This window comes from Trematomus bernacchii, unplaced genomic scaffold (genome assembly GCF_902827165.1).
Source record: "Trematomus bernacchii unplaced genomic scaffold, fTreBer1.1, whole genome shotgun sequence".
Classification (NCBI taxonomy): Eukaryota; Metazoa; Chordata; class Actinopteri; order Perciformes; family Nototheniidae; genus Trematomus; species Trematomus bernacchii.
Window position 1 is genome coordinate 1951233 of NW_022987828.1, and position 20846 is coordinate 1972078.

Below are 20846 nucleotides of genomic sequence, written 5' to 3' on the forward strand. Positions count from 1 at the left end.
ACGATGCGTGGAGACAGCTGAAACCTACACACACACGCTGGAAAACACACATGCACTCCACTTTCACTACAAACCTCTTATTTTCTGAAAGGCACAAACTTGCACAGATACAGAATGGTACATTTTCCTGTCCGTGGATCCTGGATGATGGAGAGAAAAACTTCTGGAGAAGGAATTATTTTTTAAACAGGACTTAATGCAGAGATTTTCACACTAAGAATAACTTTCTCGATTCGGGGGAGTTGGAGGTTTAATCCCTCTATCTACGCACAACACCACGTAACCTGCTATTCCTAGTTGCAGGAATTGAGAGCGGTCTTTGAGACCATTAAAATGCCTTCTCCCGATTCAGTCTGAGCAGTAAGTGGATTATGACGGCAATATATTGGGATTTCTTCGCTTGAGAAAGGAAAAGAAAACGAGAAAAATATCCATGACCGGTGGATTTACGTCGGTCAGAGAAGGAGAGGATCCCGTGCGTTTTTTCCTCTCTTCTTCTGTGGATTACAGATGGGCTTTGTGATCTCCCAGTGCAGTCACATGGATGATCGCTCGCTGCCAGTCATTAGGATAAAGTGCAAAGAGGGACACAAGTGAGTATTCAGCAGGATTTTTATCTCTGAAGGCTTAAGCTTGTGTGAAAACAAGGGTGTCGGAGAGGAATCTGGAATGAGAACACTTCGCAGCAGCTTTTTTCTTTCTATTTCAATAACAGAAAATCCAACTGGTTGATTAAACTGCTGTGCTGTGTGTGATGGAGTGATTATCAGGGTGGTAAGGTAGACACACATCCTGAGATTTAATTAATTGTTACAACAAGGATCCTGTATGTTTACAGACCATTTGCCAATGAACATAATTTACTAAATGAGGGGTACTGTCTACCCGGCAGGTGGCTTGGGCACAGGCGGAGATTGATTGAAGTGATCTGTGTGAATCCTATTAATGCATCCTGGACTCTGGCCAAGGCAGAAGCAATGGAGGGGAACACCGCTGTCTAGCAGCCCTATCTGATCTGCACCCACACTGGACAAACCGAACACCCTCTGCACCCCCTCTTCCGCAACACTCCTCTCGCCCAGGCAAGGATGGTACCTCCACCCCCCACCAACAAGCCCCATGTGTGCCTGTCCACCATCCTGATCATGAGCAGCATGGCCTTGATTGATGCCTACCTGGTGGAGCAGAACCACGGGCCACGAAAGATTGGCATCTGCATCATGGTGATGGTAGGTGACATCTGCTTCCTGATCGTCCTGCGGTACGTAGCGGTGTGGGTGGGTGCCGAGGTACGGACAGCTAAGCGGGGCTACGCCATGATCCTCTGGTTCCTGTACATCTTTGTGCTGGAGATCAAGGTCTACTTTGTGTATCAAAACTACAAGGCGGACAGGAAGAGCCTGGACGCTCTTGCGAGGAAAGCGTTGACTCTGCTGCTGTCAATTTGCATCCCGGTGCTGTTTGTGGTTCTAGTTGCTATCGACCACATGGAGTATGTTCGCGCCTTCAAGAAGCGCGAGGAGATCCGTAATCGTCTCTTCTGGGTTGTGGTGGACTTGCTGGACATACTGGACATCCAGGCTAACCTGTGGGAACCCCAAAAGAAGGGGCTTCCATTGTGGGCCGAGGGCCTGATGTTCTTCTACTGCTACATACTGCTGCTCGTGCTGCCCTGCGTGTCCTTGAGCGAGATCAGCATGCAGGGCATCAACATCGTGCCCCACAAGATGCTCCTGTACCCCATCCTGAGTCTGGTGACTGTCAACGTCATCACCCTCTTCATCCGCGGGGGGAACATGATTCTGTACAGGGACGCCAGGGTATCCGGGATCCTGATGGGTAAGAACATCCTGGCCATCATCCTAAAGACCTGCAGCTTTGTGCAGTACAGGAGACAGTTGCAGAACGCTTCTCCTGCCTTCGGGGTGGCGCTGCAGAAAAACTCAGTGGCCCACGCTCGCCCTGCCCCCCCCCCCTCCTCAAGTGATCATGCAGGACCAGATGCCCCTCCCCGAGGTGACGACTTGTGAGCACACATGACCCACAGGAGGCTGGGAGGGCACAACGTTCCAAACCTTTCGGGCAAGTGAACACGCATTGATGCTTGACGGCACACAGGACACCGCAGCGAGGACAGAGCAGTGCTTTACCCAAAAGCTGTCATGGTGTAAAACTCAGCATCACATGTGACTTTGCAGTTCCTCCAATGAATTCAGTTAACTGTATTTTTTCTAACTGTACAAAAGATTTAAAAAAAAGAAAACTACTGCGAGATTAGAAGATATATTTTTGAATTGTGTGTGTTGCATTCTTATCTTAAAGTTAAGGGTCTGTGTGCTGTGGTGTGTGTATTTCTGTTGCTCGAATGTCCTTAGTAGTCGAGGGCTTAACACGATAAGCAACTAATGGGAGAATCAGAAAAAAACTGTTAAAGCGTTCTCTTGAAGGAAGTGTGTTTTCTATATGTGATTCTTTGATATAAAGTATTGTGTACAACATAAAGGCTTTTCTGCTCTTTCTCTGGCTTTTATTCATGAAATAATTAAAGAGTTATTGCACCAATTGGGTTTATTTGACTTTGAATCAATCTTCAGCAATTGCACTTTAATTACACTGGGTTACAAAAGAAAACAGACAACGATTTTGTTTGCTCTTGTTCAATTTACATATACAGTAGAGACTACTTAATTGTTCAAGTGGTGCCTTTGGAATATCTTTTATTTAGAAGTGTAATCTTATTTTCTATGATGTTTATTTTGAGCGAGGAGGAAAACATGCAGTTATGAGCAGTTTCATCACTGTATAGATTGACCGTCATGCCGTAGCCATAGGAAAGAATACACAGCTCAGGGGCCCCAGTGCAGATAGATAAATGAACCTGAAATAAGGAAACCTGTTTAATATCCTCCTCAGGCGCCCAGTGACTATATGTGCGTGTGCTTAGTGACAGATCTGTGTAGGCACTTTCATTTTGTTCTTCACCCAAAAAGACAAAATGGATACTTTGGTCCAGTAATATGGATCCAAACAACAGCCAAGAAAACATCATGCCTTCTAAAAAGACAAATCTCTTAGTGTCTAAAATAATCTTTTTCCTCTCAATCACCAGTTGAGTCAGAGCTGGTCTTTCTCATCCTTATGTTTTTACTGATAGAGATATTTTTAGTACTTACTTAGAAGACTCTGATGGTTATGAGAAGGACAGCCTATGAGCATTTGAAGGAGTGTGTTTACTGGGTGGGTTATTGCCAACAAAGCAAGCGATGCAAAAATAAATTGAACAATGAAGTCAAGTGGTGTGATACGATGTTGTCCAAAAAAAGGAATTATCCTGGCACAGGTGTGACAGTTTAAACAATTATACCTTTTTTACAATAGGCTTCTATGCTTGTACTTTGGGTACTTTCCTTTGCATAATCTCTCTGTCACCACTGACTGCTTGCATTATTTAAAAAAGACTGGCTGTCCATTTTTGGTGAAGTCCTTAGAGTGCAGAAGTTGGTCCAACAATTTGTATCTGTACAAGCCCCAGCTACAGGAAGGTGGCAACTTCCTGTGAAACAGACCAGGCTATTACATCAAGACTGCTGTAGCCAGCATTATTTGAATGTGTTGGTGTCTTATGAAGTTACAGCATCAGCAATTTAGACTCTACTGTATATGGATTGCATTGTTTTTACAGATCTGTAGCAATAAAAGGAAAAGAAAAATCATCCTTTAGAGATGAATGCACTGAATGAAAAATTCAGTTCGGGTGATAAACAATGGGGAAAGGCTTTTCTGCGGAAATAGGCTGCATTGCAGCTTTGATTGCGTCAATGACCATGAGAACAACATTCTACTGCTACAACGTCAACAAAAGGTTTTCAAAAGTTAAAGACACGGCTGTAAAAGCTCTTGCAAAAGACGGCATTCAAGTCTTGAACATACTATTCAAGGCTGAATGTGTATGTCAAAGTAGAGGAGGAGTGTGGAGAAGAGAACCGCTGAACCTAATTGAACTTATTTCACGACATTCAATGTATGGAGGGCAGAAGCATGCAATGGATAGGTCAGGAGTCGGCGGAGCTACAAAAAATACAAGGGCACTCTTTTTCACTTATGAGTCTCATGTCTATGACTTTGATGAGTAAAATAAGAGCATCGATGGGCCAACGGGAAGCACAGTATGCAACCTAATGCTAAGATTCAAAACCAGGGGCCTTTCTCATTTCGCTAATTCCCCTCCTCGACTCTTATCCTCGTGTCTTAGTCCCGCCCACAGGAGATGCGAGCGGAGGAGTCGAGGAGGGGAACCGAGGTCAGAAGAGGGGAAGCAGCAGGCGTTTATAGAAATGAGAAATCCTCTCCTCTGAGCGGTCATTTTAAAGAGACGTCCATTAATGATGACAGGAGGCACAGCAGCCCTCTGTCTGATGGACAGATGTGTTCATGACGACTTAGATATTTACTTTAATTCATTGACATTGCGGTATAATGAGACAATAACAGGCTACAGATGCGGACATAATACACACACACACATATTTATATAAATATATACAATTTCAGAATCAAACAAGTAACGCAACACTATCAGAGACTATATATCCCCCCCCCCTCTCTCTGGTCGCTATAATCGGGAACTGAAATTACGGGGCAAAAGTTTTATTTACAAGTATTAAAAGTAAGCAGAGGGGAAACCAAACCAACTGAGACCTGTCTGTCCGCCGCATCTACGCACACGCACACACACACACACACACAGTACCACACACACCTACACACTGTACAACACACACACAGCTCCTAAAGCATATAATATATATCAGGATACAGCCGGTGTATTTTATTATGTGAAGCACTAAATGGTTTTAGAAAAATATCGACTCTTTGTTGGTAGATATCTACTAAACTAAAGCATACAAATAAAGAGAGTAGGCCTGTTATACTGAGTGATATATATTATACACACTGCTCTGCTTTCTGCACGGACCTCACAGCTGTTCTCACTGTAAACATCGCGTCGTGATTAAAGCAGTTAATAAAATAATATCCAGGGGATGCATGCAGAGCTGTCATTGGTTGAGATCAGTCCGGCCGTGCGTCACACCTCTTTTAAACATCACTGTTGCCGGAAATACATCCGTGGAGGATCCGTGGAGGAACCATCAGTGTATCCTCGGTTATAGCTCCTCCAGAGAGCCTCCTCGATGCTCGATCCTCGATGTGCGTTTAGAGAAATTAGATGTCCTTCAACATGGTGCGCTGAAATCCATTTCCGGGTCACTACCGGAGGACCGAGGAGTCGAGGAGGGGAATTAGAGTAATGAGAAAGGCCCCTGGTCTGGTCTGGTCAGACTGGCCTGCAAGGCACATTCTCATGTATTCCCTCTCTCATGTGCAGTCAAACTGTCGCATACGTAGAACAGGTCCTTTACATATAGGCTAAAGCGCTTTGTATTTGAAGTAATGCATTTCCTGCTTTGCTGGCTGGGTTGCCATGAGTGCGACCAGATGATGCACTACAGTCACACACAAAAGCCAGATGGGCGAAGAAGGGATAATGAACGTGTTTTGGCTCAATGCAAAAGCATTTACTTTTCAGTGTGCAGTGACGGAAGATGTATCCAGATCATTTACTTAAATATAGGTACTAATAACACACAGTGCAAATACTCCAATCACCCTAAATTCAATACCTGACTTTAGGTCTAAATTCAATATGTTTTATTCCGTGGCTTGGGAAAGTGCAATCAACATTCATCAACATAAGATACATAAGATACTTATTTTGTCAAATCCCGTAATTAGAGAAGTATATCTGGAGCTGCTCCATACCCAATGAATGGTAGATTGATTTTTTAATCTGGGTTGTGAGTCAACCAATTTGTTGTTCTCTCATTTAGCATCAAATGAGCTTTACTTAAGTGTTCTCACTTAAAATGTAAAATGGACCCATATTATGAGAACACTATCAAGGTTGCTTGAGTGTCATATACTGTATAACATCTTTGCCAATTCATTGTCTATGCAGTAAGAAAAAAATGAGGAAAAATGTCAGCGTTTAACCCTTTATACGGTGTTCTTGGATTTATATAAATTCTGCACCAATGTGTATTTTGCATTTTTGACTGCTGTGGATGTTCAAGGTTTCGCTTATTTTATCCAATATTGAAAAAAAGCTTAATTCTTTAGTTTATCAGACAAAATTCAATTATATAAAACACCAAATTTGGAGTAGTTAAAGGCCCAAATGGACAGAGGGTGTCTGACATGCACATTTTCGAAGTACACCTAATTTTACCTCTGCATGCACCAAAAGTATTATGGCGCACTGCTTTGATGCCCCTACTCCGTTTTTCCTGCAGTTTATTTTGCAATTTATTTTGTGTGCGTGTTAAAATGACAACTGTCACTACTGGTTGGACACCTCAGCTGTCACCACTTTATTCTGATGGCTGTCAGGTTTGTGTTCTTCCTGTATGAAGGCATCTGTACTCTTAAGGAAACAAATACTGCTGGTTCTGTGGTGTTGACACATCATATCTGAAGCCTGCAATGCACCATGGGAGCATCAAGTGACGTGCGCCAAATTAGGCACTGTAATTAAAGCTTTCTTTAAGTTTGGGCAACAAATATGTCAGACAAATTGGTAAAAACTTGTTTTTTCTTCTGAAATGAAAGAGTATTGAGTAAAATATTTATTTAAACTCCACCGCTGACAGTACTGAATGTAAATTATTTAGTGTTGAATCAACCATAAGTACACTGTACATTTAAGGCAGTGCACTGTACTTTATTATAACTATTTAAAGTTGGAAAATCATATAAATAATTAGTTTAATCTCAATATGCTTTTAGTATCAACAAAGCGCTAACTTTCAGCATACAAAGCGTGCTAATAACAGTATGTTTATATCATGTAAGAAGGGTATTAAATCACAAAATGATGATCACTCCTCTGGAAGCCCCCAGCGTGCCTTTGGGCAGTCTCCCAACCCGCACCGCCCACCCCACCTCACATCACCCTGCCAGGCCCTGAATGAATGTTGCATTCATCCAGATGACCATGTTTTTTTGCTTTGCACTCACGAATGTTAATAAACTGGGATGGCTGTTGGATGCACCTACGAACTCGCCACATTAACACTGACAAAGCGGCCCGTGCCAAGCAAGGAAGACGGACGGCTGCAGTAAATTCACAGCTCGAACTTCGGCGGGCTTGGACGGCAACGGAGCGGGGTAACAAATATATTTTTCATTGAAGGTATGTTAGAGCATGAGGAGAAAAAACCAGTACAGAAAAGTAATGCTCATCAAGTATTGATTCGCTTGTCTAGAGGGTAACTGATATGATATTTTAAAAGGCCATTTTCTAAAAACAAATAACAGGGCTTATTTTAGGATGAAGCAGAGGAAAATAATGCAGCAGAGTGTATTCAATGCTCCTCTGTAATGCTGTAACTTACAGTAGAACACTCTTACAAACAGTGGAGCAGCTAGTTCACATTATAATAAATGCTTAAAGAGAAATGTGGATTCTGTGCACATGAGTGAAGAACAGAAAGATCAAAAAGAAATTCTGCAATATTTTAAACTAAATTCCTCCTACTAAACATATTACACGCACAGATTTTCTAAGCACTTGCACATTAGCTCTTGGCAACATTTCACGTCCTTGAACTATTTTGCCGAGCAGTTGCAATTAAACATTTCTCAGTCAAGACACTTGTGCCACTTTTTTTAGTGCTCTCAATCACCAAATTACAGCGAGTGTAGTTAAACTATTCCCTCACATATATACGCCTTTGTATGCATTTTATGAGAGGAGATCTGAGTGCAGAGTACTGCTACCCCTGTAACAGAGAGAGGTTTCACTATCTTGCTTATGCACAATTCAGCGAGGATTAACAACTGCTGTAAAGTGTGAACTCGGCGGAGGATCAAGCTTGTGACGTGCAGCTAGAGCATGATCTCTCTAATAATCAGGTCACTCTGCAGGACTGCCAGCAAGTTTCGGTCGACCCAACAGGGAACCCAGGTGTCGGGAAATGAGAGCGGGTCGCTCGGAGCGCTCTGAAGTGTTGAATGTAAATGTGAATTATGGAGAGCTGTTTCAATATTTAAACTTGTTGGCAGTTTCTTGAGATTTAGCATTTAAATCCGAGCAATTCTGCAAGTTTTCTGTCAGCAATGTTGACCTATAAAATATTCAGATGGTTTATGATTCTCTGCTGCTGGCAGGGCTTTTTCTCAGACACCCATTTACAAGTGAAGGCATTAGTCAAGCCCTTTAAGACCTTAGAAAACCCATTTGCTTTGTGTCATACCTATTGTTAAAAGAAACACTGATCACTGCAAATTCACTTTGACTTAAAAAAAGATACTTAAGTTCATAAGAGACTATAAACAGGTATGATCTTTCTTCTCATGTTTACCTTGCTTCCTTGTGAAAGCTGCAGAACAAAACATTTCACCTTGTTGTCAGTTCCACCCCCTGCAGTTGGTCAAATCCCCTCCCCACACCTGTCACTCATGTTGATGGGCTGTATACTTTGAAACAGCATCTAGCTGTAGGCTAAGGAAACTGACAAAAAAAGAAGGGCACCAAAAGCATTAAGAAACAGACGTCAGGAGTTCAGACACATTTAACCAGAGATTTCTTAAATCGGTCTTCTTTTGTTGATAAGGCAAATTGATCATCCCAATAGTTTGTAGATTAAAAGCCAGATTTATGCAAACAGATAATAGTAACATCAGATGAGCTATCCTTCTGTAGTTTAATATATGTAAATGAGTTTCAATAGTGGGTATTTGTTTAATAGGTTGTTATAGGTCAGACTTGATTACATTTGAAATTCTGTGTTTGTATTGGCTAGGGCCCGTGTTGGAGTGACTGAGCTATTTTTCATTCTAATGAGGCAAATCTGGCATTATAATCTTTCCACGGCATGCCGCTGGCATGACAGTGGCTACAGCCAGACAATTATGACTGAGAATTCATTTTGTTTGGGGGCGCTTCTCAGCTGGGTCCTGAAAGATTAAATAAAGCCTCACAGAGAATGTGATGTATCTCTTACAGTGAATACTGGAGCATCCTGGGTAAAAAAAAAGAAAACTCATACTGTGCTGGGCAATAGCTATTTGTTTAAAAAGTCTGGTATGTGCTCATTCAGGGTAATCATCTGCAGACTAAGCTAATGCCTAAATATTACCAGTGGCACCTTATGTCAAACATGTAAACTACTCCTTTGAGACAAAATGAAAACCTAATTACACATGTTAACACGCTGAATGAATCTCCATTTAATAAACATGTTTTAGTTTAACAGAGTCAGCTAATATTTTGCTGACAGTTGTTTGTCATTGCAAATGCTTAATCCATCCTTTTGTCTCAATATTAGCATGTTGCGTGTTGTAAATATGAACTCTGTTTACAGAAGACATCTGTTAGTTAAAATGACTGCCTAATTCCATTAACCTGGTTCAGTTTCAGGGCCCTGGTATTTGTGCATGTTTACCGAGACACTTATAAAGAGCAGAGTCATTGTTAACGTGATTAGTAACAGCTGTGATTTTAGTGTTTTGACAAGTCAAATTATACACTGTGAAAATGTTTATACCTTAAAGACCCAGCTATTTAATTTATGACCTGAGGAAAACCAATAGATGTAAAAAGGTCAGTGAACATTTGACTGCACCTAAACCTCCATGCACTTAATTCCCCCTGCACCATATGAGCTATGAAAAGACCGTCTCTCACTTATAACAAGTCAGCAGGATTTCTTCAAAGGCTTGGTGAGTCACATGAAATCATATTATTAGAGAAAAATAAAACTAGTCAGGAATCAATAGAGGATGAGTAATTCAGACTGTTTGAGTTCTGTGCTTCTGTTCAACCGATAATTGTTTAAATTGGTTTCCAACTCACAACGGGCAAGTCCTCTTTACCAATTAATCCACAATTATAACGTAATTCCTCTTGTGCGCCAGGAGCTGGTGGTTTCGAGAAGAGTTCAAGAAACGGATCAAATGAAAATGGGTGGTTTTGTTAAATTTGGTTAAAAACCCTGTGTAAAGAGCATTTCAAATCTCAAGTTAATTTTGATGGCATATAATGAGTGTCGTATAATTACAATCACAGTGAGAAGTGGTTTGCCGTTTGTTGTGTTTATTGCTCAGGGCATTTTGGTGTGCAGTGTTTGGGACTGAAGCATGAAGACAGAGAACCTGATCCAAAGCAAAAACTGGACTGACTCGCATGTACGTGAGCAAACAGACTGGTCCAGATACTTTTCAGCTGCGGCTTGTTGATAATTAGAAGAACCACATCACCAAAAGTGGAAAAATCCAATCAACTTTGTGGCCACATACATTTCGGTAGGCTAGGCGAGCTGTCTTTATGCCTATACTTGCCAAGTTTTGTTGGCAATATTCAAACTTAGCTTCTCTGTAATGCATTGTTTTTTACATATTATATAATTTTCCAGAGAATCCAATGTTATGTTCCCTAATTTAAGAAGAAAAATTGGGGGCTTTTTCCCTTTTTTTTGTAGAGAGAACGGAAGATAGACAGGACTACTGGACAAGCAAGGGTAGGAAGACATATATCATAAATGACACACGCTAGACCCCTGCAGCAGCATGGTCTGAGTTCAGGTACAAGGGACACCTGCTACACCTTGTGAGCCATACCAGGGTCCCCATTAACAGGGATGTTAAAGGTAGGGTAGGTAAGTGTGAGAAACCGGCTCGAGATCGCTAGAATTTGAAAATACACAACCGGAGAAAATCTGCCACTTCCTTATAGAGCCCCTCCTCCAACACACACGAACGCACACATGACCAATGAGGGCACGAGATAAGTTTGTGCACAGATGGAAGGCTGACAGGCAGGTAGGCCATCCAGTTATTTTAGCTGGGCCGGCTAAAATGATTGGTCGTGCTTTTTACAGTATTACGGCTTCCACAGATGACATTTTTTAATGGATTTTTTGTCAAAGCACTTAAGATATTCATTGCTATCGGGATGTTAAGAGCATTCCATGGAATATAACAAAAAGTGTATCTCGAGCCGGTTTCTCAAACTTACCTACCCTACCTTTAAATTATCTACATAGATTTAGAACTTTAATAAAATACCTTTCTCTCGGGACTCGGGTTGAACCCTGGCTTGCTAAAAGCTACAAACGTGGTTAAATGAACTGCTAACATTATTCTGCAGGCTAGGAGGTCTAATAGCTGTTCAGATGTAGAACATTAAAAAAGCTCAAACATTTACCTGAATATGTTGAGTTTGGGATGATGGTCCTTTTACTCTGGCTCTGTCACAATCTCAGATGGGCAGCTTTGGTCCAACATTACTAAGAAAACAAGAAAGTATCCAGAAGCACAAGGAACCAGCAACCGGACCCTCAAACAAGGAAACACACGGGGTGTTTCCATGGATGTATAATAAGAACTGGATACAGCGTGGGAGGCGGGGCCTCATTCATTCCTATGAGAGTTGCTCATTCGCGCATGATGATAAAATGGCCCAACTTTTGAGAGAGCGAAACGTCACAGATTACCCGGCATGCCTGAGAAGTACCCGTATGTGCGCTCATAGCGCATGCGCAACTTTAACCATGCCCCCCAAAATGCTCGTTCACATCAAGCACATCAATTTGCGTACACGTAACAGCACCGCACGTTCATGACAGCATGGTTGTTTGTTATGATAGATTTGATATTAACGAGGCGGCAGTTAGCAGCTAGCGGTTAGCTAGTAATTATCCTAATTTACACATCAATCGTTATGTACTTTTATATTACGCTGTAACAGGATCTAGTGATATCCAAGCAACAGAGCTTCATTTAGCATGAAAGAATTATTGCACTGTGTATATATATATATTGGTGTGTATATATATATATATACAGTGCAATAAGCTTCTTAGTGCAATAAGAAGCTACAGGGACGTTAATCTACGTCGGTAATATTAACTTTATTTAATACAACATTTACGGTACAAGATTTAATCATACAGCCCATGTATTATAATATTTTACAAATGATGAATTACAGCAAACATGTGCAATATATCCATTATTACAGCTCCGTGGGCTGGCAGTAAGGCGATATGGGTCCGTTCTTATTGTGCATCCATGGGTAAAGATAAACGCATGTAGTGCTGAACACGCAACATGAACGTGCCGGGCGGCGCGGTCCCGTGGGTTAGATCATGATGCGCGTTCATAATGCAGAGGGAAATAACTCTCAGAATAACGTTATTAGCACATTTTTACAACTTGAGGAACGAATGTTTTTAATAAGGGCTTTACAAGTGTTCATACTGGGTAGTTTATTTAGTTTAAAAAAAATTATCCAACGATTTACAGACCACTCTTTCCCCATGTAAGTCAATGGGAAAAAGTGTTTCCGGGCCTGGCAACCAAAAGGAAGTGTAGTACCGCCGTTTGGCCAGCACGAATATTTTCATCAGAGTCCGGCGCACTTCCTGGGGGCTTGGGTGTTTCTCAATCGCGAGTAAAGCTGCTTCAGAGCCACTATTTCAAGCATACTACGTCATCGAGTGCCGCCGAAGTACTGTTCCAATGTCCAGCATACTTGGAAATCTACCGAGCCCGGCGTACTCCGTTTGGAGAAATATCGAGGCTGCACATGTGTAGACTCCGCGGTCTTACAATCCCCACAATGCTTTGCGCACGGACCAATTTCCCCAAATCTGTGGCGGAAGATGTAAGGCGGGGCCTCTCATATGACGCACACCTGCACACTTGCTAGCCTGTTCCACTCTTTGTTTTCCGAATGGCAGGAAGTATTCTTGCCTCGCTTCTGAAGCAAGATGCTCGGCAGACATGTGCTACCAAGCAAGCGTACTCGCGATTGAGAAACACCCACGGACTAAATGCAGAAGCATTTAACAAGCTAATGACAGGGGAGACATCATAGGGGCGGGGCTTACAATTACAAGGGCGGGAAAAAAAACATTACAGGAAGTAACAGCAAACAAGCAACATTTTAGGAGAGTGAACCTTCAAAATAAAACATGACACAATCTGAACAAAAGGGTCTATCATTGGCTTTAAAGCTTTAGTTTTCTTTGCCCCCCACTAAGAGACTTGTTTGAAAGCAGCATATGAACAAATAAATGTATTCCCTTTGAATTATTAAAAAAAGTATATATAAATAGTTGTAGAACTCACCTTGATAGTATTTTGACAGAGAAAAATAGAAAGCTAGCTGTAATTGAATTTTTGCAGGACTGTTCTGCAATCTTAACAAAGCATCCTTTTACCTCGTTCTCATTGTTACTGAAACACATTTCATTCTGAAAGATTAGCTACTGCAGCTGCACAGCCTGGAGACACAGCACTCACTCTGTGTGAGATCGCTCTGTTTGACAAATGACTGACTGACCTTGGCTTCTGATACATTTGTCATGAAAAAAACACTTTCAAATTATAACTGTTTAATAATTGTATTTTCACCTTTATACATTTGATATTTCCTATAGTGGTTGATAGTGACTACCAATTAGGTATCTTAATCACCATGTACCAAGTCAAGTGTCATTGTGTAAGTGTCACAATCAATTTCAAATGAACCTTTGCAAACCATTAACATGCACTAAAACCTAAAACACACTACAGGAAAGGGGAAAACCCCAAAAAGCATAATATGGCCTCATTAAAAAAAGGCATGAACAGAAAGAGAGAAGACTTAGAGAAGGTAATAAATCGCAAATGCAATCCCAATACATTCATCCATTAATTATTAAAGCATTACTTGTGAGTTTTATGATGCAGAAACATAATTTAACTGACTGTACATTAGACTGTTTCTGTATTCTATTCCTCTATTGCAAAGTGTGTATTTATCTAACTTAGAACTGTGGAGTAAAAGTGAATTATATACACAATCTAAGAGGAAGACATTGTTATAGTAATTTCGAAATATCGGTCAACTTTCAACAAAGAGCAAGGCATGTTTGATGATGCAAACACTTTTTAAACCTCATTAAAGAGATGGGTTGTCTGCTGATCATTAAAGCAACTTTATCAATTTGTAGTGAAAATTCACAGGTGTATCAGCTGGGTTTAAATGGCTATAATACTGTATATACCGCCAGACTGCCAGGGTGGTGCAGATAAAGTGGCCTCTGGAGAGAGAGCTGCAACGGCTTGTGGGGAGAAAGACAGAAAATAACTTATATAGATGGAAGCGCTGAGCTGAGCTTTATTGTGGCCACCGAGATGGCGGTAACAGAAAGAGGATGAGTCAAAAGCTCAACGCACAGGGATGACCCCTCTCAGAGAGTTGTCCCCTGGGAAATATTTTAGCCAAGATAGCGAGGGGGCAGGAGACATTTGCCCTCTGTCTCTGAACTTGCCTCTGTATCGATGGCCATGTGACATTTCCTAACCTTCTTTGTATCTGTGGACGCAAGGGGGATTATTTATAAGCTTATTAAACCGTAAATTCTGAAACAGTGTTGGACATTGAGTAGGAGGCATATATTAAGCTGCCAAACTGATAAAATAGTCTAGAGAGAAAGGAGACAATCATGCACCTAATGCTTTGATGAGCAATATATATACCAGATGGCATAGGTGAAGTCTAAACACACTGTAGTTGAGTTTATCACATACAGTTCACTTTTAGCTTCGACCCCTACACGACCTTGTGGGATGTAATCCTTCCATTTCAACTGCTACATGAACTGGCACTTGTGTAACCTAATTAGCAACAGGAAAGTAGAAAATCAAGATAAAGCAGGATTCATGAACGGTGGGGGGTGTACAATGTAATGTGATAGAGATAAGGTCAGAATACAGAACCTCTGAGCTGATGTGTAAAGAGGTGTGTCATTCTAGCATGATCTTTATTGGCTAATTGTGGAATTATGAGGTGCCAGGCAGCACTTACACACTCATCTTCAGCTTTAGGTTGCTATACAGACATGTGTTTGATGGAGTAGTGCACAGGCTTGAATCCCAAAGTTCTCTCCAGAGGGAATTTCTCTCCCACACACTCCCCACCGAATGAAACGCATCCATCGGACTACTTTGTTTACTTCCGCAACATAGTGACATCACTACGTAACACTCACACTTCCATTGGCTAGGGCTCCAACACATTGTACGCGATAGGCTAAGAGCGGGTCATCTCTAAGCAGCAGTCCCAGTAGAGCCACAAAATCCTATTTTGAAACCTGAAAATAAGTACAATAGGCCCCCCACTACTTCCACCAAGGAGGTTATGTTTTTGGTTTGGTTTGTTCGTCAGGAGGGTTACGAAAACTGCTGGCCTGAAGTATTGTAGAACAAACAACTGAAAAACCCAACTAGTTTAAAGTGGACCTATCATGCTATATTTGAATAATATAGTGTAGGACCATACCTATATAAGGCATATTTATACTTTTTTTTTTTCAAAATACCAAACAGATCATGCATTTTAGCCATGCCTCATTTTGCTCAATTTGACATTTTTTAGCTCTGTTTTTGCAAGGGCAGATTCTGTGAGAACAGCACCATCTACAGGCCTGGCATATGTACTACAGCGTCTCCAGCGCTTTCGAACGGCAATGGCCGTGGCTGTCTCCTCCTGATTGGTGGAGTTGGCCCAATAGCCGTAGCGCCACTGTCCTGACGTCAGGATTATTGTTCATTTCGTTAACATTGCAAGATTGGGCATTTGGCCTTTGTAGATGTCTGCACTCTCGGACTGCACTTGAAGTTGCTCTCTGCTGAAAAGTAATATAAAGAAAGAAATGCACTGTTCACGTGCCAGATCATTTCCTGGCTTTGCACATTTGGCATCTGACTCCAAGTTAACTGGTCGAGTTTTTGGTTGGAGCCAAGAAATATTCCAGTTTATAACCGCTGTAACACTGCAACGGGAAATTTTTCATTATTATTATTTGAACGGAAATAATCAAACAAGCTGTAGTCTGTTCATTATTGCGCTTTCGAGCCAGTCTAGCTGCTATCCAAGTTTCATGTTTAGCATGTTGCCCTCTGCCAGAATGCAAGGATAACAACCAAAAACAATTTCTCTAAGAAACAAGTGAATTTGCTGACACAGTAAAAACGGAAACACATATTTAAAGAAACCTCCTACCACAATAACCATACATACATGCTGTGTGTCAGTTGCTGTACTGCATGCAGCTACTAGCACTCTAAGCTAAATCTATTAAGCATTATACTGTCACTCGAGAGTGACACCTGGGAAACATATAGTTGCCTCAAGAAAAGAGGCCTTTTGCCCTAATAAGATTAAGCAGAGAAAAGTCCCCTGCAGCAGGCTCAGTTCAGCTGCCAGCAGGTACTTCATGCCAAGCATGCAGCAGCACATAAGGTAATAAGCCAGCATGACACTAAGCCTGTATTAGGAAAGGGTTGGCTGCCACGTTTCAGATATGTATGATGAGCCTAGATGTGACATATCATTGTCCAGACTGGGACTGATGTAAAATATAATTGTTCTGTCCACGTCAAAGGACACAATGCACTGGATAGACTACGTAATGGCTATGTTGGTAGAAGAGATGCAACACAATGTTTGGATGGAAATCTAGCGAGGGAACGTATTTCCTGTGTGCTGCTCAGATTATGTATGTAAAGCGAACTATGAGTAATATCACAACATGGTATACTTGGTAAATAAGGCTATTTTCACAGCTGTGTAATGTGGAATGCTTTGCTGCTACAGTGATGACAGCCTCTGTAAGCAACGCTGGCATGAAAACAACTGTGTTGCTGCTGGGAATAGCAGGTTGAGCTCTTTTTCTGTATACATTGCTACCCTATAGATGACCTATTTCTCTTTGAGGTGCAGTTCTTGATAAGGCAATCTGTTTTAGTGACAACATCTGGATTCAACTTTAAAGAACGACTGAAGAAGACTTTCTTAAATTAGTTTTGATCAATTACAGAAACTGATATGGATACGAATATTACAGTCTTTAAAGATTACAGCAGAGTGATTACATAAGCCAGGAAGAGATGAATATTGCATTACGTGATTATTGATACTTTTACATTTGAGATTTAAACACAGTTCTCTCTCATTAAAAAGCCTTTAAAGCCTCACAGTGAGAGCGCAGTGATTAAATAATTATACTGTTACAAATAAGCATACATTTTAAAGCAATTACAGATTAAATCAACCCACTCTCTTCAGTCTGCGTACAAATGACACGACTTTACACATTGGAAATGCGTGCAATAGATACGCAGAAGTCTGATTTTGCGTGCATATGATACGCTAACCATTCCCATTGAGATCTGAGGCCGAGTTTTGCGTGCATATGACACGCCACGTTTCATGCCTGCACCACTTATTTTTGTCCGGTCGGCTCTTGGTAGACCGGAAGCTGTGTGGTTCATAAAAACATGTTCTTACTCAATACCAAGCCACGATTATTGTTTTTATTTTAAATCGTATAATGTCAGACTTTTTTTGCCATCTGTGAGGAAAAGAAATGTGGCTCAGAGCCTCAGAATAATGAAATCTGTATATTTTTCTTTTTTTTTTTTCTTCTAATTTGTTATTCTTTTCTAAATAACACACTGTTATTTACTCAACAATAACACACAATTATCCTTGTTTTTATTTATTCGTTTAACTCTATAATCTTGGGCTTTTTAGCATGCTTTGTAGCCGTAAATAAAGTCAAGGGAAACAGACGTAGACGGTAAACTGATTACCCAAGATCCTCAGCTTGAAGCTTGGGATGTTTTAGCCGCAATGCACGTTGGGATATGGTGTTAATGCGATATGATATCCGGGAAAAAATTCTGAGTTTAGGATGGCCGAAGACACTACACTACCCATAATCCCCAGCTATCGTTTGGGACTAGAGTCCCGTTGACAAACCCCGTGATTAATCTTCAAGCTCTGGGATTGGATGTTGGAGTGGCAGTGCGCCAAGGTTACGCCGAGCGTCAAACAGCTATTTGAAATGGAACGAAACCACGGCAGACTAACCAAAACTGGACTCGAACGCCCCCCCAGAACTACACATGCTGGCTATTGTGTTTCGCAACATGTTCTATGGCACGTCTCTACTGGGAATTGTAGTTTTAAAAGACGTTTTCGTTTTTCCCAAAATTAGAAGTTGACAGTATTAAACTGTGTACACCCCTGGAGGTTTAGGCAATAGGAAACAAATTGGTGTGTACAAATTTAAAACATGTAATTAATAAATGGGTGAAAATCGCTTGTGTACATAATGCGCAGCATTAATATATATACCCACATGACAGCTCATTGTTACTTTGTAATTCTACTCCACTACAATTCAGAGGTTAACCTAGTATTTTTACTCCACTACATTTATTTTAGTTACTTTGCAGATTCTGATTAATGATGTGAAATATAAACAACCCTTAAAGCAGACTTTAGTTACACTTGAGTAAAATTCAGGGAAGGTGATTGTCAAGAGCCAACAATCAGGAGAGATAGTTGATAGTTGGTGCTTGAGAAGACTAAACATTTATCTGCAGATCTCTATAAAGTATATTCATTACTCGTTATTCTCTACTAATAGTTAATTAAAGACTGTATATAATGGCTATTTTGCACATCCCTTTCAAGATTTCAAGATTTTCAAAGGTTTATTGACATCATCATATATCATCATATACACAACTACGGTGTAGTTATGCAATGAATGAAAAACTTGGGTCACAGGTTCCTCAACAGTGCATTACAAGACATCTATCAATATGTGTGTATACCTCCACCATTAAACTGTCATATTCTGCACATTTCTCATACTATCTACATACATCTTATAAGAGTATAATACATATGTATAATATCAGTTAAAATAAGTGCTTCAACATAGTTAACATTGCAGGAAAGCAATATATTAGACGTTAAGTACTTTGTCATCTGTAGATACCCTCAAAGCTTTTTTCTTATTCAAAAGAAGACCTTAACCTAAAGTATTCTTTAATGTTTAAATAAAGCCTTATTAGTTTGTCTGTTTTGCACATCCTCCTATTAATATCTAATAATAAAAATAATAAAATTCAATAACGTGCTTTAACCACTAGGTGTCCCTTTCTATCAGCTGTGCACCGTTATGGTGTAAATACAGCCTATCTACCAATTGGATCAAATATAAAAGTCAGCCGAATTAGTGTTGATACTGCAAGGAGACGTATTGTGTGAAAAGAAATGTAAGATGTTGTTTAATTGCTGATATATTTATGATCCACGTCACGTTTTCAGTTTTGGCGGCAGTTCTTCCTGTTTGTCTAGAAGTCTTCTCATCAGGGCTCTATAAATAGCGAACTACGGCAGATATGTAATATGTAATGCTGCCGTTATGCGATGACTTTCAAGGAGAAAAGCAAGCACACTCGGAATAAAGTATTATTTTATTTTTTTTAAATGTTTTCGGATTTCACATTGCATAAACACCATATCCCAGCGTGCATTGCGGCTAAACCATCCAATCACCGAGCTGAGGATCTTGCCTACGTCTGTTTCTGCCCGGAGGTGGGACCAAGTCATTGTTTTGCAAGTCCGAGTTAAGTCTCAAGTCTTTGCGCTCAAGTCCGAGTCAAGTCTCAAGTCAGGATGGGAAAGTTCAAGTCAAGTCCAAGTCCTAAACTTTGACAAAACGAGTCTTAAACAAGTCCTTATGTGCTTTTCAACAAATGTAATGACATCGATCAACAGAATAATAATCAAACTGCTCTTTATTAGTCACATTAATAATTTAATAATCCATTTCCTCTCTGCTGGTAAAGTAACGTGTTTTCTTCTATTGTAAGAGGGATCAGTAAGGTAAGGCTACCGTGACGGTTTGATTCAGAAGGAGTTTAATTGATAAGATCCCTGATGTTGAGGTGACCAGAATGTTTATTTCCACTGTGTACAACATGTTATAAGGGACCCACTTCTATCTTTATGCAAGGGATAATGTGCAGCGAGGCGGTCTCTATGGGGAAAAGAACACCTGAATCTAGATCCCTCTGCAGGTGGTACTTTAAGTATATTTTGATGCTAATACTTTTGTACTTTTACTTGTAACATTTTGAATGCAGGATCTTTTATTGTAACCGAGTATTCCTACACTCTGGTACTTTTACTCAAGTACAAGATCTGAACTTCTCCCACCTCTGACAATAAATCCTGAGTGGTTACCAAAAAAAAAAACCTGCTCTGAAGGTTATTTTCATTTTACAAATCCTGCACTCAGCTTTGCTTTCTCCAATATCATTGACATGCAGCCAGATGCTGCTTCTTTTTTCGGTTTTCGCAAATTTCTTGACTTTTCCCAACGCGCTTGCATTTAAATCCGGCTCCCCGTCTCCCCGTGGCTCTGTAGCTGGCCTGTACCACTACACCTGCTGTCTTTGGAGCGTCTGCCCCCCACCCTTCTTTCACATAATGGTATGATCCTAGTGTGTCCTCGCATATGATTGGCCGCATGGTGGCTCAGCAAAATAAAGTCCCGCCCCTGCCTGCATGGATTCTCAGCAAGAGTTGCAGCGGCTGAAGATTCTGCTCTCCCCGACGGGAGTCTGCTCTTCTTGCGGCATCTCGCGATCGGCGTGTTGGAGACCCCTGAATTAAATTATCAAGTCACCTCAAGTCAGAAGGCTCAAGTCCAAGTCAAGTCCCGAGTCATTGGTGTTCAAGTCCAAGTCGAGTCGCAAGTGTTTTGTGATTTTGTCAAGTCGAGTCCAAAGTCATCAAATTGGTGACTCGAGTCTGACTCGAGTCCAAGTCATGTGACTCGAGTCCACACCTCTGGTTTCTGGTATTGTTTATGACGGATGTATTTAGTTATACTCTAGTGCCGAGAGACGGGAGTCGGAGGCGGGGTATCAAA

At 40.9% G+C, this 20846-nt stretch overlaps 1 protein-coding gene across 1 annotated transcript; it reads left to right on the plus strand.

Annotated features, from left to right (window-relative positions):
• The first annotated feature begins 599 nt into the window (after positions 1–599).
• On the plus strand, positions 600–2496 carry LOC117499853 (transmembrane protein 121). Its single transcript, XM_034152504.1, has one exon. The coding sequence runs from the start codon at positions 1089–1091 to the stop codon at positions 2028–2030; it is 942 nt and encodes a 313-aa protein (XP_034008395.1). The 5' UTR covers positions 600–1088; the 3' UTR covers positions 2031–2496.
• Positions 2497–20846: the final 18350 nt, after the last annotated feature.